The sequence below is a fragment of the Zootoca vivipara genome, chromosome 2, assembly GCF_963506605.1.
Source record: "Zootoca vivipara chromosome 2, rZooViv1.1, whole genome shotgun sequence".
NCBI classification, from domain to species: Eukaryota; Metazoa; Chordata; class Lepidosauria; order Squamata; family Lacertidae; genus Zootoca; species Zootoca vivipara.
The window spans coordinates 4,667,398-4,689,774 of NC_083277.1; the positions used below are offsets into that span (position 1 = coordinate 4,667,398).

Genomic DNA, 22,377 nt, shown 5'->3' on the forward strand with positions numbered 1-22,377 from the left:
AGCGGACTGTTTTGACCTTAATGTGGGAAGCAAGAATAGAACTATGTCAAGAGGAGACACAACGGCTAGTGTTACAGCAACAATTCCAGATTGTGATGACAGAATATGATTTCCTAGAAGATGAAGCTTTTGAAACTGAGGAGGATGAATGTGGGAATGACAATGATGAGGACTGTGATGATTTAACACAGGATGAAGCCCATCACGAAACCTGGTGGGATGAGTCTCATGACTGGAATGTAGTAATAGAGGGATACAATCTATTTAAGAGAAATAGACCAAACAGGAAAGGAGGAGGAGTAGCTTTATATGTTAGGGATATGTATACCTGTGAAGAGATCCAGGATTTAAAACTTCAAAGCCAAATTGAGAGTATCTGGGTCAAAATTAAGGGAGAGAAAAACAACAGTGATCTCATTGTGGGAGTTTACTATAGATCCCCAAGCCAAACTGAGGACACAGATGATGCCTTCCTGGAACAGATGGCCAAGCATTCCAAAGGAAGTGAGATAGTAGTAATGGGGGATTTCAACTATCCTGATATTTGTTGGATGTCAAACTCAGCCAAGAGCATAAGGTCGAACAGATTCCTCACTGGCCTTGCAGACAACTTCATTGTCCAGAAAGTGGGAGAAGCAACAAGAGGATCAGCCATTTTAGATCTGGTCCTAACCAATAGTGATGACTTGGTTAGTGGGGTAGAAGTGGCAGGATCATTAGGTGGGAGTGACCATGCTCTTCTGGAGTTTATTATCCAGCGGAAAGGAGCAACCAAGCATACTAAGGTCCAAATTCTAGACTTTAAGAAAGCCGACTTCAGAAAACTTAGGGAAACGCTGGGTGAAATCCCATGGACAGTAATACTAAAAGGGAAGGGAGTTCATGATGGTTGGGAGTTTGTTAAAAGGGAGATATTAAAAGCACAACTTCAGGCAATACCAATGAGACGGAAACATGGAAGGTGCCTAAAGAAGCCAGGCTGGCTATCTAAAGAACTTTTGACTGAGTTAAGATTTAAAAGGGATATGTACAAAAAATGGAAAAGGGGGGAAATCTCCAGAGAGGAATTCAAACATATAGCCAGCACGTGTAGAGACAAAGTCAGAAAAGCTAAAGCACAGAATGAACTCAGGCTCGCCAGAGAGGTTAAAAGCAACAAAAAGGGCTTTTATGGGTATGTCCGTAGCAAAAGGAAAAACAAGGAAACAGTGGGGTCACTCAGAGGAGAAGATGGTGAAATGCAAACAGGGGACAGAGAAAGGGCAGAACTCCTCAATGCCTTCTTTGCCTCTGTCTTCTCCAAGAAAGAAAACAACGCCCGACCTGAAGAATATGGAGCAGATGATTCAGCAGGGGAAACACAGCCCAGAATAAGTAAGGAGGTAGTACAAGAATACTTGGCTAGTTTAGATGTATTCAAGTCTCCAGGGCCAGATGAACTACATCCAAGAGTATTAAAAGAACTGGCAGAGGTGATTTCAGAACCACTGGCAATAATCTTTGAAAATTCCTGGAGAACAGGCGAAGTTCCAGCAGACTGGAGGAGGGCAAATGTTGTCCCTATTTTCAAAAAGGGGAAAAGAGAGGACCCAAACAATTACCGCCCAGTCAGCCTGACATCAATACCAGGAAAGATTCTAGAGCAGATCATTAAGCAAACAGTCTGTGAGCACCTAGAAAGAAACTCTGTGATCACTAAAAGTCAGCATGGGTTCCTGAAAAATAAGTCATGTCAGACTAATCTGATCTCATTTTTTGACAGAATTACAAGCCTGGTAGATGAAGGGAACGCTGTGGATGTAGCCTATCTTGATTTCAGCAAGGCCTTTGACAAGGTGCCCCATGATATTCTTGTAAAGAAGCTGGTAAAATGTGGGCTAGACAATGCTACCATTCAGTGGATTTGTAGCTGGATTACTGACCGAACCCAAAGGGTGCTCATCAATGGCTCCTCCTCATCCTGGAGAGTAGTGACTAGTGGGGTGCCACAGGGTTCTGTCTTGGGCCCAGTCTTGTTCAACATCTTTATCAATGACTTGGATGATGGGCTTGAGGGAATCCTGAGCAAGTTTGCAGATGACACCAAGTTGGGAGGGGTGGCTAACACCCCAGAGGACAGGATCACACTTCAGAATGACCTTAACAGATTAGACAACTGGGCCAAAGCAAACAAGATGAATTTTAACAAGGAGAAATGTAAAGTACTACATTTGGGCAAAAAAAATGAAAGGCACAAATACAGGATGGGAGACACCTGGCTTGAGAGCAGTACATGTGAAAAGGATCTAGGAGTTTTGGTTGACCACAAACTTGACATGAGTCAGCAGTGTGATGCAGCAGCTAAAAAAGCCAATGCAATTCTGGGCTGCATCAATAGGAGTATAGCATCTAGATCAAGGGAAGTAATAGTACCACTGTATTCTGCTCTGGTCAGACCTCACCTGGAGTATTGTGTCCAGTTCTGGGCACCACAGTTCAAGAAGGATACTGATAAGCTGGAACGTGTCCAGAAGAGGGCAACCAAAATGGTCAAAGGCCTGGAAACGATGCCTTATGAGGAACGGCTTAGGGAGCTGGGTATGTTTAGCCTGGAGAAGAGAAGGTTAAGGGGTGATATGATAACCATGTTCAAATATATAAAAGGATGTCATATAAAGGAGGGAGAAAGGTTGTTTTCTGCTGCTCCAGAGAAGCGGACACGGAGCAACGGATTCAAACTACAAGAAAGAAGATTCCACCTAAACATTAGGAAGAACTTCCTGACAGTAAGAGCTGTTCGGCAGTGGAATTTGCTGCCAAGGAGTGTGGTGGAGTCTCCTTCTTTGGAGGTCTTTAAGCAGAAGCTTGACAGCCATCTGTCAGGAATGCTTTGATGGTGTTTCCTGCTTGGCAGGGGGTTGGACTGGATGGCCCTTGTGGTCTCTTCCAACTCTATGATTCTATGATTCTATGATTCTATGATTCTACGAAAAAAATGATGATTTTACTCTACAAAAAGTTGGATGGAGTGCCTCCCCTTCGAGGGGGGCACGACTGGACTTACTGGAACTCCAGAATGACCACAGGGAAGAAGGAAAAATTAAGCAGAGAAGAGAAGAAGCTCAGGGGTCTGATATGGAGGCCTGGATGGCAAAAGACTGCAAACAGGGGGTGGGGTGAAGGGAAAGTGAAGTGGTGATTGTAAGGATGGGTTAATAGGACTATAACTGGACTGCTGACTATGGAACTTGCTGGATTGGTGGGGTGGAGCCGGTACTCGGGGGGTGTAAGGTTAGTTTGGGAATAGTTATAGGTTTAAAAAGTGAATTGATTCTGGAAAAAGGTGAAAATATGGAGGCCTATAGAGGGGTAAAAATTAGGCACGGGAAGAAAAAATGGGAGTTTGATTTCTCAGTGATTGGACAATAGGCGAAAATGATAATAGTTTAAAAGTGGTACAAGATATAAAGGTGTATGTTATAAAATATGAACTATGAAACTGTTGAAGATGATAAATAAGGGAGGAAAACCGGGGAAGGGTGGGAGGGTGGGGAAGCCCACAAAATATGGTTTAACAATTATGAATTTAACAATTATGATGAATTTTTATTTTTATTTTGTCTTTTTTCCTTTTTGTCTTTTTTTTTTCTTCTTCTCTTTTTTCTCTTTTTCTCTTTTTGTATTTTCTTTTTTTTTTGGTATGACAATAGATGGTTGGATGGATGAACTCCTGCGTACTGCCCTGGTTCACTGGAGCTCCCTGGTGGCAGGGGGGGGCTTGGGGGGCAGGGGAGGGGGAGGAGGACAGAAACCCAATCATAAAATGGACCACTTCTGACTGATCACCTGCGTGGGATACTTCTGTGGCAGGGGAGGACCCATGGAGGGGGGTGGGAAGAAGGTGGAAAAGGTGTTTATGTATGTACCATCTTTTGTAATTTGTAAAAATCAATAAAAATTATGTTTAAAAAAAAAAAAAAGTGGGTGACATGACCGCATTGAACTGATGTGCAATGACCCTAACATCTTTTGACTCATTTCAGAAAGAAGTTTAAAAAACAAAAATGTGTGCCAAGAGGCTTTGGCCAGAGGTCTCCCAGCTTCTCCTGAGTTTAAGTGATTCCAAGGCTGGATGGGGCAGGGGGTGGGCGAGGAGTGTGGCAGAAATCGCCATAACTGGACCAAGGGGGTGAAAGACCTTTCTAAAGGGTCCTGTTACACATCCCTAAGACTGCGAGACAATAAAGTAAGTACAGATGGATAATAAATGCTGGAGATGTGGGATCTTATGCAGGTTTACTCAGAAGCAAGTCCCATGGAGTTCAGTGGGGCTCCTTCCCTCCCAGGCCATAAGTTTTCCAACTAAAATCTGAGAGAGTGAAACTCTCAAAATAACACAACCCAAAGTTTATCAGATTATTTCTGATATTAATGGGCTCTGATCCAGTTCTGGCCTAATGCTCCTTTTGGACACAGGACAGTCAAACATGGCAGCACCAGGCTAATAATTGCCAGTGTAGATCTTCTGGGGATTCCCTGTCTCAGGCTGCAGGAAGACCTTGGGGGCTCTTGTCTCCCCCTCCACTTCAGATGCCCACCATGCCTCTGCTTTTAACCATGTATTTGCCACTCTGATCCCCAAAACCCAGTTCATTTGTATTCCTTAAAAAGGCTTCTCTTTCAACACTGTGCAAGGCAGTGGGAGGGCCTTGGGGATGGTCAGAAGGGTCAGCCAATCAGAACCCCTCTCTGAGCAACTGGCTTCTCCTTAAGCAGGACCAGGACTCAAGGCTTGCTTGTCTCAGCCTCAGGATTCCCACCCTTCTCTTTCCCTCCCAGAGGAAAATGAACTGGACAGATTTCCACCTCAGAAGGCCTAAGCTGAGCCTAGCATAGAAGGAAGGGCAGGCAATGGAGACATTTCCTTGATAGGATGTGCAGGTCCAGAGAGTGTCATTCTGGAGGGACTCCCCCCCCCCCAAAGTCTCATTCTCTGTCCCCTCCACCCCACACCATCCCAGCCCCCATTGAGACCTTGAATGGGATCTTCCCTCTGCCCTCCTCCATTCCTGCAGTTATGAACTGATCAGAAGGGAAGGGGAAGAAGCTTCTGCCCTGGGTGGAGACCCCCACCCTCCATTTCCTTGTCTCCCTGAAGCCCCCTCCCTGCAATTCTGGCCCCTGGAGGGAATGATATTTGGGGGGGGGAGCATGACTCTGTGCCTCTCCTGCCTTCCACTTGCCTCCACTCTGGTTGTAGCGATTCCACAGAGTCTGCAGATTCCTCCTGAACACCAGCTCATTGCCCTGAGATCTCTGAGTGTTCCTGTGCCAGTACTGAGGATCCTCCTTTTCCACCTTCCTTATCCAGGGAACGCGAGGCAGCATCTTCTTGGTGTCACTGTCGTACTGAACGAATTGTTGGCCATCCACGTACCCCACAGCAATGAACTGGGGCAGCCCCTGGCCAGGCTCAGATACGGCAGTGAAGAAGTAGCGCAGGGAGTGAGAAGTGGAGCCTGAAAAGAAGAGAGAAGGGGAAGAGAGTTAGGGGTGCTGCAGAAGAAGGAAGCACCCTAATCCTGCTGTATTACAGACAGCATCCCTAACTTAGGAGATACAAAGTTCAGCAGGGATTGGGGGAGTTTGTAGACCTGCCCTTAAACACAGAGGAGGCAGAGCAGAGGGAGCCCAAGAACCATAGAGTCGGAAGGGGGAAAGATAGAATATACAGTGAATACAAGTAACAACAACAGCATAGGGCAGTGGCCAAGAAAAAGCTCTGCCAGGCAGCACTAAATCTCTGCATGTCTCTGCTGAGGCTCCATGTGAGGGAGAGAGAGGCAAGCCCCTCCCCTTTTGCCAAGGGGGCAGGAATTGCCCTTCACTTGCAAGCGCTAAGATGATGGGAGCTCCCACAACATGGTCTGAAGGGTCAGGATGCAGACACCAAACTGAAGCTAAGCAGGCTCTCAGGCCTGGTAAGGGGATGGAGGGGAGACCAGGCAAATCAACATCCATAGATGGGAGAACAGGAAGCTGCCTCTCTGACTGGCAGTGGCTCCCCAGGGACTCAGGATGGGGCCTCTTTCTCAGGGATTGAAACAGGGGCCTTTTGTGGGTAAGGCAAGTGCATAATATGAAATATTATTTCACAGACTTAATGTAACACCCCAAAGAAGAGCTTTTGGGATCAGACCATTCATCTGGGGGGCCTGGACTAGGCTGGCCCCTGGCCTAAAGCAGGCTCTCCTTCTCTTCTGGGGATGGCTCATATATGCAGAAACGGGCCCAGTTATGCCACTCCCTTGGAGCCACCCCACAATCTGACCTTCTGGAGCCATGCACTGAACAGGTCTGACCTGGGTCTTGCTTCCTGGGCTCTGGGAGGCTTTGGCAAGACCTCATGGGAACTCAGGACAGCCCCACAAGATCTCATGAGAACCTACCAGAGTCCCTTTCGGTGCTGGGAAAACCTTGCACAAAAGGAGCAAGGTTCCCAGGGACAGGTATAAAGTTAATTGGCCTATAATTTCCAGGGTCCTGCCTGCATCCCATTTTGATAATCAGTGCTTAAATGGTTCAATGTTACAATGTTTGCAATCTTCCAATGTTGTGGTATGAGCTACCACCCACAGAGTGGGTTCCCCACTTGAGAAAGAAGCCCCCACAGTGATAGCAGGGGCAGGAGGACAAATGAAACTTTGGGGTCAGGTCTCAACAGGTGGCCCCACATCCCCTTTCTCACACTTACCCCCTTCATGAGATCGAACACAGGAAGGGGGACAGAGCGTGGCAAACGAAGAACTTATCCCCAAAACGGCTCACTTTCCCACAGGCTGTACCAGCTGGGTTGCACGCTCATCTCGCATAGCTTCAAGGTCATGTGGCCAGCATGACAAAGCCTCTTCTGGCAAAAAAGAGCAAAACACGGGAACACCGTTTACCTTCCCGCTGTAGCGGTTCCTATTTATCTACTTGCATTTTGACATGCTTTCGAACTGCTAGGAACTGGCAGGAGCAGGGACCGAGCAACGGGAGCTCACCCCGTCGCAGGGATTCGAACCGCCGACCTTCTGATCGGCAAGCCCTAGGCTCAGTGGTTTAACCCACAGCACCACCCGCGTCATCAGCTCTGTATCAGCTCTGGCCACCAGGTGGCCTAATGAGTCCCACAGTAACAGCCAACAAAGATTTGGGGAGAGATTGGAGGGGAGGGAGCTGAGCTTAGACTTTCAGCATCATACCCAGAGCTGGCCCGCCCAGGAGGCAACCCCTCTGCTTCTGCTGCCACCAGAACACACCCCCTTTGTGGCGTCTGGTGTTGCCCCAGGTGGCAAAATGGGACATATTATTATTATTTATTGAATTTATCTAGCGCTCTATACCCGGAGGTCTCAGGGCAGTTCACAGAACAAAATCAAAATATATAATCAAAATAAAAACAACAACCCAATAACACCCCCCAAACAACATTATAAAAGGGCACAAGGTGTCAATCAAATCAACCAAAGGCCTTGTTAAAAAGGAACGTTTTTGCCTGGTGCCTTAAGGTGTATAATGAAGGTGACAGGCAAACTTTCCTTAGGAGGGCATTCCACAGATGGGGAGCCACTGCAGATAAGGCCCTGTTCTCACGTTGTCACTCTCTGAACCTCTCAAGGTGGAGGCACGTGAAGAAGGGCCTCAGAAGATGATCTCAGGGTCCGGGTAGGTTCATATGGAAAGAGGCGGTCCATGAGGACCCATCATACCCCTGTGAAAATGGTGTTGAATGCATTTGCACAACTTCACCCTCAAAGAGGAAGAAGCCCGCTTGAGTTCGGCCAGTGATTCATCTCAAAACAATTGGAAACTAAAATAAAAATCATAGACGGGACTCTGAGGGTCCAGCTGCCTGCAATGTTGGCATCTCATACAACCTCTGCTAAAATACCTGGTTGTGGTATCTGGCTAAACAACACAGGCGGTTCTTCTCAGTGGTCGGGAGACAAAAAGCCACAAAATGAAAAAAGCCACAAAATTATATATATATATATATATATATATATATATATATATATATATATATATGGAGCTATCCCCTATATATATACAAAAAGCCTCTGTATATATATAGGGTTGTCTTTGTCCATAGAGTTTTCTTGGCAGGGATACTGGAGTGGCTTGCCAATTCCTTCTCCAGGTTAAACTGAAGAAAGTAGGAAAAACCACTGGGCCAGTAAGATACAATCTAAATCAAATCCCTTATGAATACACAGTGGAAGTTAGGAACAGGTTTAAGGATTTAGATTTGGTGGACAGAATGCCTGAAGAACTATGGATGGAGGCTCGTAACATTATACAGGAGGCAGCAACGAAAACCATCCCAAGGAAAAGGAAATGCAAGAAAGCAAAATGGCTGTCCAACGAGGCCTTACAAATAGCGGAGGAGAGGAGGCAAGCAAAATGCAAGGGAAATAGGGAAAGATACAGGAAACTGAATGCAGATTTCCAAAAAACAGCAAGGAGAGACAAGAGGGTCTTCTTAAATGAGCAATGCAAAGAAATAGAGGAAAACAATAGAATGGGGAAAACCAGAGATCTGTTCAAGAAAATTGGAGATATGAAAGGAACATTTCGTACAAAGATTACCATAATCAAGGACAAAAGTGGTAAGGACTTAACAGAAGCAGAAGACATCAATAAGAGGTGGCAAGAATACACAGAGGAATTATACCAGAAAGATATGGAGGTCTCGTACACCTCAGGTAGTGTGGTTGCTGACCTTGAGCCAGACATCTTGGAGAGTGAAGTCAAATGGGCCTTAGAAAGCATTGCTGATAACAAGGCCAGTGGAAGTGATGATATTCCAGCTGAACTATTTAAAATTTTAAAAGATGATGCTGTTAAGGTGCTACACCCAATATGCCAGCAAGTTTGGAAAACTCAGCAATGGCCAGAGGTTTGGAGAAGATCAGTCTACATCCCAATTCCAAAGAAGGGCAGTGCCAAAGAATGCTCCAACTACCGCACAATTGCGCTCATTTCACACGCTAGCAAGGTTATGCTTAAAATTCTACAAGGCAGGCTTAGGCAGTATGTGGACCGAGAACTCCCAGAAGTGCAAGCTGGATTTCGAAGGGGCAGAGGAACCAGAGACCAAATAGCAAACATGCGCTGGATTATGGAGAAAGCTAGAGAGTTCCAGAAAAACGTCTACTTCTGCTTCATTGACTATGCAAAAGCCTTTGACTGTGTCGACCACAGCAAACTATGGCAAGTTCTTAAAGAAATGGGAGTGCCTGATCACCTCACCTGTCTCCTGAGAAATCTCTATGTGGGACAAGAAGCTACAGTTAGAACTGGATATGGAACAACTGATTGGTTCAAAATTGGGAAAGGAGTACGACAAGGTTGTATGTTGTCTCCCTGCTTATTTAACTTATATGCAGAATTCATCATGCAAAAGGCTGGACTAGATGAATCCCAAGCCGCAATTAAGATTGCCGGAAGAAATATCAACAACCTCAGATATGCAGATGACACAACCTTGATGGCAGAAAGTGAGGAGGAATTAAAGAACCTTTTAATGAGGGTGAAAGAGGAGAGCGCAAAATATGGTCTGAAGCTCAACATCAAAAAAACCAAGATCATGGCCACTGGTCCCATCACCTCCTGGCAAATAGAAGGGGAAGAAATGGAGGCAGTGAGAGATTTTACTTTCTTGGGCTCCTTGATCACTGCAGATGGTGACAGCAGTCACGAAATTAAAAGACGCCTGCTTCTTGGGAGAAAAGCAATGACAAACCAAGACAGCATCTTAAAAAGCAGAGACATCACCTTGCCAACAAAGGTCCGTATAGTTAAAGCTATGGTTTTCCCGGTAGTGATGTATGGAAGTGAGAGCTGGACCATAAAGAAGGCTGATCGCCGAAGAATTGATGCTTTTGAATTATGGTGCTGGAGGAGACTCTTGAGAGTCCCATGGAGTGCAAGAAGATCAAACCTATCCATTCTTAAGGAAATCAGCCCTGAGTGCTCACTGGAAGGACAGATCGTGAAGCTGAGGCTCCAATACTTTGGCCACCTCATGAGAAGAGAAAAATCTTTGGAAAAGACCTTGATGTTGGGAAAGATGGAGGGCACTAGGAGAAGGGGACGACAGAGGACGAGATGGTTGGACAGTGTTCTCGAAGCTACGAACATGAGTTTGACCAAACTGCGGGAGGCAGTGGAAGACAGGAGTGCCTGGCGTGCTATGGTCCATGGGGTCACGAAGAGTCGGACACGACTAAACGACTAAACAACAACAACATATATAGGGTCTGACACTTCTGTTTCTAGTGTATCTGAAGAAGTGTGCATGCACAGGAAAGCTCATACCAAAATATAAACTTAGTTGTTCTTTAAGGTGCTACTGAAGGAATTTTTTTGTTTAGCCACAAAATGAGTCATACCTGAGTCCCCAAAGTGAGGAGGAACTTGAAGGAACCAGTGGTCTCCACCACCCTTTGCCCTCCCAAAGCCCCCCTGCCCAGGTAAAAGATAGAGTGCTAATGATGCATGCGAAGGCAGAATGCTCATTGCAAGAAATTGGAAGAGTGAAACGGTACCGGGGGGGGGGGGTCAAGAAGATAAACGTAGAAATGTTAAATCTTTTTTTAAAATTTCTTTTTCTGTCTTTTTATATATATTTCTTCTTTGAATGAGAAATTTATATGTGTCTTATGTCAGTCTATAGTTTATATATGATTTCTATATTTCATTATGATTTTGTTTATTTTGTGTGCTTTAAGGATTGAGGGTTTTTATGTATGTTTATGATTTTAGTACACATATGATTTAAACGAATTCAAGAGTATTTATTGTCTTTTTGGTTCAGTTATACTTTGAAATTATTATTTTGTTATATATCTGATTATTATTATTATTATTTGTTAGTGGTTTTCTTTAATATTTTTGTACATGTTTATGTATGTTTATGTGGGTGTTAATTTTTTATGTGTATTTTATGTATATTATGTATATTATTAATAAAATAAAGTTTATTTAAAATAAAAAACACCTTCAAGTTTTGTTTGTGTTCTTTGCTTGAGCTACGAGCCAAGCAGTGAAGCGGCCCCTGCCCCGGACAGCATACAAAACAAGCCACAAGTCTGGGAAACAGATGTTTGGAATGGGATCAGGCTCCAATTCCTAAAGAGGGCTGAGTGCCAATTCCCAGAGCACAGTCCTTACCTGCGCAGTCCTGGAGCAGCAGGTGGGCAGCCGCCCACAGGATCAGGGGGGGCCAGCGGAGGAGGACCCCCATGATCTTCCCCCAAACGAAGCTCCTTTTTCCTTCTCTTACTCGAGCGGCGTCCTTCTCCCTCCTTTGCTCTGAGACCCGCTCTCTGCCCCGCCTGCGGAACCATCAGCAGCGGGAGCCGGGATTGGGCGAGGGGCTAATATTCCGCCAATCGGAAATCTGCGCGTAGATGGCGGCATCGGTCGCCGGGCAGACTTCGAGGCGCAAATTTGGGAGCGAGGCTGGCGGGGAGGAAAAGAGAAAGTGATTGAAGCTCCTCGCTGGGAGTGGGAATAATAATAATAATAATAATAATAATAATAATATTTATGCCCATTTATGCCCTTTTATGCCCCATCCCTCTGGCAGGGTTTCCCCAGCCACTCTGGGCAGGTTTCGATATATCTAAATATATATCTAAATACATAATTAAAACATCAAAAACTCCATATATATTTCCTCCAGATTTATATACTGTACAAGTTTATTCGCCTCTCTCGAGTTGCTTCTCCTCCTTCTCTACTAAATATGAACTACGTCTACAGTACTTCTATTTTTTTTGCGGGTTTTTCTGGCGTTTTTTGTCTCGCAGCGCCCTCTAGCGCCCAAGCCCTGAAGTCGAAACTCTCCTTTCTTTATACTCAGCTGATTTCCCAGAAATGGTACTTTCATAACTGAGTCATAGGCTTTTTAAAAAACAACAACGAAAGAGAGGTACATCTCTTGCCCGGAGAAACCACTTCCAGGCTGCTTCTAGACTGCTTCTCTCCTCGCCCTTTTTTGACAGCTGCTCATCGGACACCTTTTTAGGAATCGATGAGTTTTTAGAAACCTCCGACCCAAGAAATAAATTTCGTGTCCTTTCAATTCAAGTCTTACTTTGTGTGGGAAGTATGTGGGTTTTTTTTTTAATGTTTTAAGTTCGGCTGTTAATAAAATCTCCTTTTATTATTCCCTAATTATCACGGGTTATTATTATTATTGTTGGTTTTCATTACTTTTGAAGGTTTTAAATTCTTGTTTTCAACAGCCTTCCCCCCTGATAATTTCTTTGTTTAATCCTTTTTGCAAACTGCTACGAGGTTTGCTTGTCGGCTTGTCTTTATGATCAAGTGGAATACTCTCCCTCGGGAGGTGGTAAACTCTCCTTGGAGGTTTTTAAACTGAGCTTAGAGGGCCATCTGTCACGGATGCTTTATTTGAAATTCCTGTATTGCAGGAAGTGGGACTAAATGACCCTTTTATGGTTAGGATAGTCCTGTAAATCAACCCTGAACTTGCTGGCAGAATCTAGATGATTAAGTCTATGAGTGCAGGCTTAGAAAACAAAGTGACAATTGGGGTGGGGTGGGGTGGGGTGGAATACAGGCAGATTCTGATGTTTTTCACTTATGTGGGGGGGGGGAGATACCTTTGCAGGTGCTTTATTTTTTTTAAATAATATTTTATTAATTTTTTGCATAATAAAAAGAACATACATAAGCAAACATAACATATTTTCCACCTACTTCTGTCCACCCTCCAAGAGCCCTCTCCTCCCACAAGAGGATCCCCCGAAAGACGGGCAGTCGACAGTGGTTCATTTTATGATTGAATTTCTCCCCACTCCTCCCTCCCACCCCCAGAGCCCCCCCTGCCACCAAGAGGCTCCAGGTTTGCAGGAGAGACGCAAGTGGGTATCCATCCAACCATCTATCCAATCTTAGTACGCACTCAAAAAAGAGGAGCCAAAAAAGAAAAAAGAAAAAAGAAAAAAAATAGGAAGAAAAAAGAAAAAGATTATTATTAGCTAATCATTTTTCATAAACATTGTTTTTATGTGGGCTTCCCCGATCCCCCCTCTATCTGATTTTCATTTTTGAATCATATTTAACAGTTTTCTTATCATATTCCTCATTCTATTTTTAATCTTTCCAATCTTATATTAATCTGCTATCCATATTCTTTAATAATTCTCTTTTATTCCCATTTCTCACCCCCCCTCCTCCCCCGTCCGCCAGAACCCCTCCTGCCACGAGGAATCCCAGAGGACGGAAAGAGGAAGGGAAGTGGATCTTTTTCCAGTTGGATCCCTCCCCCCTCCCCGTCCCCCCCCACCCCAGAGGCCCCCCCCCTGCCACCAGGGGCCCCCAGCCTGGGGACGACCGACAAGAGAGGGAAAGCACCCAACCATCCCAAATCGTCTTGCCAAAACCATTTTTCTAATACTCCCAATTACTATTACATCCTAATTCTACCAAACATACAATCTTGTTCCCTCCCTTACCATAATTTTCTTCCAAGGACCTCCTTATATTTTGAATCTCTTTTTTCTTTTACCTTCCCAATCTTTAATTTATCAATTATTCTCAATTTTCCCTCCCCCTCCCCTGATCACGGCTATTCCCTTCCATTCCAACAAGTTCCAAAATCAGCAATCCAGTTTTCAATCCCTTTTTATGCATCCTAATAAACAGTATATATTCCATCCTCCTTCAACCCTCCCCTTTCTTGACATGTTTTACAACCCAAATGTCTCTGTCCTCCCCCCAGTATTCCCATCTTGAATATTTCAAGAACCAGTATATTGAATATTTCATTATTGAATATTCCATTATTGAATATTTCAAGAACCAGTATAGAGAAAGACATAGCTTAGGCCTCGTATAAATCCAGCAGTTGAAATAGATAAGAGTATTTAATACATAACAAATTGGAAGATTAAAAAGATGCGGATTACGCAATTAGTAGAAAAGCAAAGGAACCAGGAAAAGTGTGGAAGGAAAGTCATATGGTATGTGTATACATGCTGTATTTGGTATGAAGTTGTAAATGGGGCAGGGGAAGAGGAGGGAAGGAGGGGGGAGTTAAATACTCTCTCTGTTCCTGTTTTTTAAATAAAATAAATAAATTTGATCCCCTCCCCATGGAGGCCTGTTTTCAGGGTGGGCACCCACTCCGCCACATACCGATGGAGGAGCTGGTGGAGCTGCTCAAATGTTAACATAGGTCCCAGTCTACCACCTTCTAAGATTATACAATAAAATAATACTGATACAGAAATAATAATTCGGGATGCTTTGTAACCCTCAGTGCAGTTCTCCATGTGTTGCCTGGACGTACTATAATCTGCACGTGTACATGTAGAAATGATTTTGCAATGCTCCAAAATCACCTTGTTGTGTTTTCTGTGAAGTCCCATTGTACATAGCATAACTCACACACTAAGGCCAGCTCAATACATTTTGACACCTGAGGAGGCCCCCAAAATGGCATCCCTCTCCCCACCAGGGAAGAAGGTGTAAGGGAAGATTTATATCAAGGGTGGAGGGAGAAAGAGTAGCTCATTTTAAATGGTATGGTTTTAACATTTTGATGTTTGCTGCCCTTAACTCCTTTGGAAGAGTGGGATAAAAATTTAAAATAAATATTTTGGGGGGTCTACTTTTCATCTCAGTGGAAGAACTTCGTCCTCGGATTGCGGACTTTCGGGGCAACCCTACCTTGGTCACCTCCCACCACACCCTGCCCCAGATCAGATATCTACCTATTTCTTTTATTATAATCCCAACCCTCCTTTCTTTCGTCCTGGAACCAAAGACAACATCCAGGTGGTCCCCCATCCAGGCACTGACCAGACTTCAGACCCTCTTGGCCTCATGTAACTTAATCCCACCCCTGCAAAACCACAGATTCTGTCTCCCTCTCGCTTTGGACTCTAGTTGTTCAGTCACTTTGCACCGGGAGACCAATTATTGGCACTTCCCTGCCAGAGTCTGTGAATATTCTCAGGAGATGTTGATCTCTGGAACTCCTGTGGTAAGAAGGAAAGAACCACTAAAGAGGAAGGTGGTGCACCCTTATTTATTTCAGTCAAACTGACATTACAAAATAATAATAATAATAATAATAATAATAATAATAATAATAATAATAATAATACCCTGCCCATCTGGCTGGGTTTGCATTGATAACAGAGTAAAACTTGAAACATTAAAACCGTCTCTAAACAGGCCTTCAGGAAAAATAATAATAATTACATCCAGGGTCTTCAAAGCAAGGTGCAGCAAATCCGTTGGGTTAGGCAAGGAGAGTCCTGCGGCCCCTGGAGGTTTAAGAGAGTTACTGCATTCTTATTTCTAGGAAAGAGTCTCCTTAAGTGATGCCAGCCTATGAGAAGGGAAGGAAGATTGCAGAAATCATATGGTGGGAACTGCAGAGAGGCGAAGGATGTTCCTCAAGGGCCACAGGTGAAAAAGGCAGAACGTGTGAGATAAAAATTAGGCAAATTGAAGGCAAGAAAACTAGTTCATTCGGAAGAGTTCATGTGGCCTGACTCTCAGTGGGTCCCCCCTCCTAGAAGGCTGTGGGGACCAGGTAACAAGTCTCATGAACTGAAGGCCTGCAGCCAAAAAGAAGGGGCTGCTTATTTCAGATCAAATTGTGGCCATGAAGCTCCTGACTTGCCTCTTCTACTTGCTGGCTTCCTCCTAGGCTGTCAGCAGGATCAGTCCCTCTCATCTCTTGTAGGAAAGTTGCCTCTCTTCAGCTACTCTGTTCCTTCTCTCTTTCAGCTTCAACTCCTGAGCATCCAAGTATCCCTCCTCCCTTCCAACCATCCCTCCCTGCCAGTTTCTTCACTTCCTCACACAGAAGGTGGGTGGAAAACACTCAACCAGAGCAGTTAGGCTGCTTTTATACATTCCATGACATTACATCCGTTTAGCCAAAGGCTGGGCGACCCAAGAAGGAGGTAGGCAGTAAGAACTTAGCCTATTTCATGCATAATACACCTAAAGCAGTTCTCAAATGTTGCCTTTCCTTCAATTTGGATGGAAAGTGAGTGATACAAGATTGGGGAAAGGCTTGTGGTGGGATCCACAGCAACAAGGAACCAAGAGAAGCCATCAATATCGCTGCTCAATCTCCCCATCCCTTTTTAAAGCTTTTAGTTGTGTATATCCGGCACATTTCTGACTAATACAAACACATTTTGGAAAATCAGCTGCAAAGGAAAATTGGCCAAAATCCATCTGAAAAATATGATTATCCTCAAATTCAAGTTACAGCTGGAGTCAGAATGGATGGGTGAGAGCCAGGATTAAGGCACATCATAAACAACATTGAAGGACAGCAGGAGCTCTGAACCTCTGCAATTCACAGCAAAACTTGAGCAGGCTCCTTCTGGTCTCATCTCACACACTGGGTGTGGGAATAATGCAGCCACATCTCAAAGCCATGGAATGGTGCGTCCACACTCCTCTCTCAAGAGGTATGTGGGCACCATGGCAACTGGTCTGGTCTGAACCTGCAGAAATAAAGAACAGGAGTGTTTCAAAATTAAGCCAACATCATTGTGTGGGGGCATCATCATTACAGAGCTAGTGGGAACCCAAAGGCCGTTTAGTCCAGCCCCAACTCAGACCTAAGATATGCTAGGAACACCACCAAAATGGGATTGCAGAGCAAATGCCTGCAGAGGGCAGCTCAAGCAAGCGAGCCAAGCTGCACACTTTGGGGAAATACCGGAAGGAAACAAATCAAACCTACTGGAAGGAAAAATCTCTTCCAGAACCCAAAATGTGACTCTTTCTCATTCAGTTCCTGGGTAGAACCCATTTGTCAGATGGAGGGAATCCTCCGTGGAGCTCAGATGGACAGACACAATGAGTCACAAGAGCTATTTTCAGCTCAATGGACACTCCAGATCAGGAATCCCCAACCTTCGGCCCTCCAGATGTTTTGGACTACAATTCCCATCATCCCAGACCCCTGGCCATTAGCTAGGGATTATGGGAGTTGTAGGCCAAAACATCTGGAGGGCCGCAGGTTGGGGATGCCTGCTTCAGATTATGTCACTCTTGGAAACTCCAAAGTGTGTAACAGGAGAAGCTTTTCCCCTTTCGAGGATGTCACCCACGGAGTCTTCTGCAAGAGCCCCACTTTGCCCCCCCTGCACCCCCACTTACCCCTGGCGGAGCTGGCGGACCCCTGGTCGCTTGCTGCAAAAGGGAGGAAACACAGGAGTCAGGATTCCAAGTAGGGAGATCCCATCTCCCCAGCCCTTCTCCTTCCTCCTTCCAACCCCATCCCAAATAAGTCTCAATCTGGGGGTGTTCAGGGACAGGCAGCCCAGAGGCAAGGGGACTCAAGGACAGCATTGGAGGGAGAAGCAGATGCTGGAGGGCAAAGAGAGATGGGCACAGCCTGGCATGGAGGCAGCGGGGGACTAGAGCTGGGGTGGGTGTGATCTGGGCAGGAAGGGGGCAGAAAGGCAGAAGGCGGAGGGGGGAGCAGTGGTGCCAATTCAGGGGGGCGGGTTCCTGACATCCACAGACTTCAGCTAACCAACCAAATCTTTAGCTTCAGGTTCTAGTAAACAACCAGAGATCCCCCTCTCCCTGCACCCTCGGCTCTTCCTCCTGCTGCTGGTTGAAGCCCATCCCTCAGCCCAACAGTCTCTCTGCAGCCTTTTCCTGGCCCTGAGGGACCCCTTGCTGTTCACAGACAGGCTGAGCAGACAGGCTTAAGCTATCCATCAGGGTCTTGTAATTAAGGACTAGGCCACCACCATGTTTATTTTTGTCTGTTTGGAACCTGTTACTGCTCCATATTGGGGGAAATATGTCAGACAGAGAGAGGGAAGGAGTCACTCACTTGAGGCGGCTTTGTAGGCTAATTTCTCGCTCTGTTTCCCTGTAGAGACAAAAGCAGAAGGTCAGAGTTGGAAGGGACCTCCATAGGCCACACAATCCCATTTCGACAATCTGGCTCTCAGATGCTGAAACCTTCCCTGCAGATGCTCCTCTTGTCTCTTCCAAACACCTCCAAGGAAGGTGAGCCCAGAAGGGGAGCTTTTCAAGGAACTCAAGTTACAAAGAAGTAGGGAAAAAAATGAGAAAATTAAATTAGAATATGAACATGGGCAAACGAGGCAGTGGATAAATTCCAAGAGGCTGGAAGGAAACATTATCCAGTCCCTTCACTCATTCCTTTTCAGATTATTATTTCACTCCCAGCAGACCCCTAATCCTCAAACATGCCGGGGGGGGCGGGGGGGGGGCGGAGAGTTTACTTACTGCGGATGAAGAAGATTATCACAGAGACCAGCAAGATGACAGCCACAACACCCAAAATGGCTCCCACAATGAGCCCAAGGTTGACTAAAAGGGGACAGGAGACATTTTTATTCAGACTGGCGGCAGCAACACTCCAAGGCCTCAAGCAGGAGATTTGAGTGGAGGTGCTGGGCTATGAGCCCGGGAGGATTTTTCGTGTGCAAAGCAGGCTCTCTTTCTCCCTCCTAACAGTCCAAGGTCCTCTCTGTAGTGGCCCCGATACAAGGGAGTTTTTTCCACCAGAGTCCAGCATTAGAGGTCTTCAAAATAACCAGTTTGTTTAAGTTACAGGTACCCTGTTTCTCTGAAAATAAGACATAGCCATAAAATAAGCCATGTCAGGATTTTTAAGCATTCAAGGAATATAAGACACCCCCTGAAAATAAGCCATAGTGCGTTTTTTTGAGGAAAAATAAATATAAGACGATGTCTTATTTTTTGGAGAAACACGGTATGTCTATGCAGACAGATTCTTAAAATGAGGCAAAATCTCCAGGTTTTTTTGTTTGGGTGGAATCTCTGAGGTCCGTAGTGCCGGCTGGTGTGTGAGCACGAGAGAAGAGCCCTGGTCCCCCCTACCCTGTCTGTGTCAGGGTTTGGCTCAAGGGCTGCTTCCATAATCCTTGCCACAGCCACGTCCTTGATTCCCCTCAGGTTGTTTGTTATCGCACCACAAATAACAGGAAGTGAGCATGGTGACCATTTTCTAAACCTCGTTGGCGCCAGTAAATAGTAAATGAAGCCTTGGGTCATTGTCGTTGCATTGAAGACAACTGGAAGTGTGGGTGGCAGCCATCTTAACACCCCTTCCGTGTCTGTAAAGATACTTGAAGTGCCCCAGTTGTAGTGCTGCAAATAACCAGAGGTGTGGCAAGCAGCCCCTTTCTTTAACCCTCTCTGGCACCTGTAGCAATTTTAACTGAAGTGTTAGGGAGAATTGTTTTTCCCTTTTCTCTTTAGCCAAACCATTGAAGATCATAGTTACAATAAATGAAGGTTAAGAATGTTGCTAACTAGCAATGTATCACAGCTTCTTTAGCCTACATATAGTATTTGAAATGAGTCATCATAGCAATCAGTAGTTAAAAGGAGAAGTCGGCAAATGTGTCCTCTTTTTTGCAATTCAAAATATGGCAACACTAACACCAGAGCTACACTAACACACCCAGGGAGGGCGGATAACCCAAAATGCCCCCCAAACAACCCTCACCTCCTCCCAAGGTGCCCACGAGTACATACAGAGCTGAAATTAGAAAGGGGGAGGGGGGGTCTCTTTCCACAGATGGATGCCAGAATAAAGTTTTATTGCACACACTGTGCTGACACATTTGATTTTGAAGAAGTATAATATCTGCCCACATTATGTGACATCACAACTACTTGGGCTTAAAGGCAAAAAGGTGACGGCCAATTTTTACCTACGACATCCAATTTGAGTTCAAGGCCTCAGAGACACTTCCCAGAAAAGGCAGCATCTCTGTCGAAATCTACAGATTCTTATTCAGCTGCTTGCCTTAAGAGACATAGACAGGATCCAACTGGGGGTTCCCCATCTGAGCTGTGCTGCTGCTGAAGGGAGGAGTTGGGTGAGAATCCCCCTCCCAAAACCCACCCCTTCCCCTCCTGTCTGTCTGTCTGTCTGTCTGTCTGTCTGTCTCTCACCTGGCTCCTTCTCCCAGGCCACGTCCAGAGGCTTCTCCAGGCTGTCATGCTCCACGCGGCACCGGAAGCGGTCCCTCTCCTCGGGGTCGATCTTGACACTGAGCAAGACATAGTAGGTCCCGTCCGAGTTGGGGGCGACCAATCCTCGGGAGGTGCCCTCCTGCCAGACCTCCCCGTCCTTCACCCAGTTGGCATCAATCTCCTTGGGGTAGAAGCCGTGGACTTGGCAAACAAGGGTCTCCTGGCTGTCATAGTCTGCCTTCCTGGTCACCTTCACCACCGGAGCCTCTGCAAAAATTGAAGCACTGCAGTTAAAAAATAGACATCCACAATGGATGTCGGAATGAATCCTGTATTTTTAAAGAGCAGAAATCCAGGAGGCCAGCTAGTCCTGCCTCCCAGAGAGTCAGAATGTCACACCTGCAGAAATTGAAAAGAACTGCGAATAAATGGGATTCCTCAACCTCCCTTGGCATCTTCCCCTGTCAGTGTCTATGGGGGAACTATTTTCAGATGTTTTATCCTTTGTTTGCCAAAGCAGACTCCTTTGGGAGGGAGGACTGGGTACAAATTAAATTCATTTATCATATTGCAAAGCTCTAACACTATTCAAATATGACAACCTATGGTTCCTAGATTGTCCCAGGGAGCTGCCACTAGGGCTGAGGGGCAAATTTCACCAGGTCCCCAATGGCGGGACTTGAAAGGGCCCACTTGCCTTCTCCATGGCAGCCTCCCCTGGAGTGGAAATAGCAGACCACGAGGCCCAGTAAGCTAGCAACGTAGGCACATTTAACTTGTGCAAATACAGCTTGACACACTTGGCAAAAAAGATTGTAAAAACAAAAAACAGGGTGGGAAGGGGGCAGGCGTCCAGGGAAGAAGGACTTTTGCAAACCCAATCGCCTTAGAAATTGAATCCAATGTGTTTTGACTATACACAATTTTGGCTTTAGGAACGATCCTCAGAATGTAACCCTTGTTTAAAAACCCCATAGATGCATTTGCTCAGATCTCTCTAAGCACGGCTAACACGTATGTGTCATTCCTCAAAATGGAAGCCACCCAGAGTGGCTGATTATTATTATTTCATTTTTTATTAATTTTCATTTTAGCAAAGCTAATAAAGAGACAGGAAAAAAGCTAGTAAAAACACTTGATCATGTGATTGGCCCCTGTGCCAGATTCCTGAAGGCGGAAGAGTGGACTGTACCATTTCAAGGCATGGGGTTGAGGAAGGTGAATGTTCCCCATGGAAAAAAGTAATATTCCTCACAAATAAAAAAATATAAAAAGGTAGAAGAGGGAATTCCCATATTCTATCACTATGTGCAGGTTTTCTGCTTCTAGGCCATGAGTGTCTAAACTACAGTCTTAGTTTGGGGGCTGCTTCCTGCCCTCCAAGACATTATATGGGCTTCCCACACATTTTCTATTTTTTTTTTTTTGAAAAAAGGTTTAATTTCTGTAGTTTTAAAGACTTTCCCCATACGTATGTAGCAAATTCAAGAGGTTTTTTGTATCCCCCCCTCAAATCTGTCCTCTTCATTTTTTCTTTATTTACTTCCATTTAAAACTATTTTTTACTGGCCTCATCCCTGCAGTTTCTTTGTGCCCCTCCCCCCCTTTGTCTTTTGCCATCTCTTATTCTCCTCCCAGAGCCCCAAACTTCTTTCTGCCGCCACCACAAGGAAAAGTGTTTGCTGTTTAGTCTAGAAAGGAAGACTGTTAAGGGGGGGGAGGGGAGCTGGTAGGGAAACTGCCCCACTGAGCCCCCCTCCCCACCCCACCCACTGCCCCAACCCCTCACCTGTCCTCAGCAGAGTCTCCTTCCCATAGTCCAGGAATCTCTGCAGCCACTCAATGTAAATCTCCTCCAGGTAGGCTTTATTGCGCTGGTTCCAGGCCAAGTCAGCATCCCACTTCCTCTTGGTCGCTTGGGCCTCTGTATCAGCTGCTGTCCAGGTGAGGGAATGAGAAGTGGAGCCTGAAAAGCAAGAGAGAAGGGGAAGAGTTAGGGGTCCTGCAGATGAAGGAAGCAGCCTAATCCTGCTGTATTACAGGCAGCAGCCCTAAATTAGGAGAGCCGAAGTTCAACAGGGGTTGGAGGAGTTTGTAGACCTGCCCTTAAACACAGAGGAGGCAGAGCAGAGGGAGCCTAAGAATCATAGAGTTGGAAGGGGGAAAGATAGGATATAAATACAAGTAACAACAATAGCCCATGGAGCTGTGGGTGAAAAAATGCTCTGCCAGGGAGCACTAAATCTCTGCATGTCTCTGCTGAGGCTCCATGTGAGGGAGAGAGAGGCCAGCCCCTCTCCTTTAGCCAAGGGGGCAGGAATTACCCCCCACTTGCAAGCACCAAGCTGA

General features: G+C 45.5%; 1 protein-coding gene across 4 annotated transcripts in view; it reads right to left on the reverse strand.

Annotated features, from left to right (window-relative positions):
* The window catches only part of LOC118080169 (RLA class I histocompatibility antigen, alpha chain 11/11-like), a 47,339-nt gene that overhangs the window by 19,237 nt on the left and 5,725 nt on the right, over nucleotides 1-22,377 (reverse strand). Inside the window, exons 2-7 of one of the 4 annotated variants that reach the window (XM_035105097.2) lie at nucleotides 21,818-21,994; nucleotides 20,008-20,295; nucleotides 18,307-18,390; nucleotides 17,885-17,923; nucleotides 17,197-17,229; nucleotides 14,791-16,535 (exon numbers count right to left, since the gene is read on the reverse strand). In XM_035105097.2, the coding sequence (XP_034960988.1) occupies nucleotides 16,423-16,535; nucleotides 17,197-17,229; nucleotides 17,885-17,923; nucleotides 18,307-18,390; nucleotides 20,008-20,295; nucleotides 21,818-21,994 (734 nt within the window). In that variant the 3' untranslated portion in view covers nucleotides 14,791-16,422. Of the gene's footprint in view, nucleotides 1-14,790; nucleotides 16,536-17,196; nucleotides 17,230-17,884; nucleotides 17,924-18,306; nucleotides 18,391-20,007; nucleotides 20,296-21,817; nucleotides 21,995-22,377 lie in introns of those variants that run through there. The other 3 variants (XM_060269325.1, XM_060269324.1, XM_060269329.1) reach the window with 3 other exon arrangements.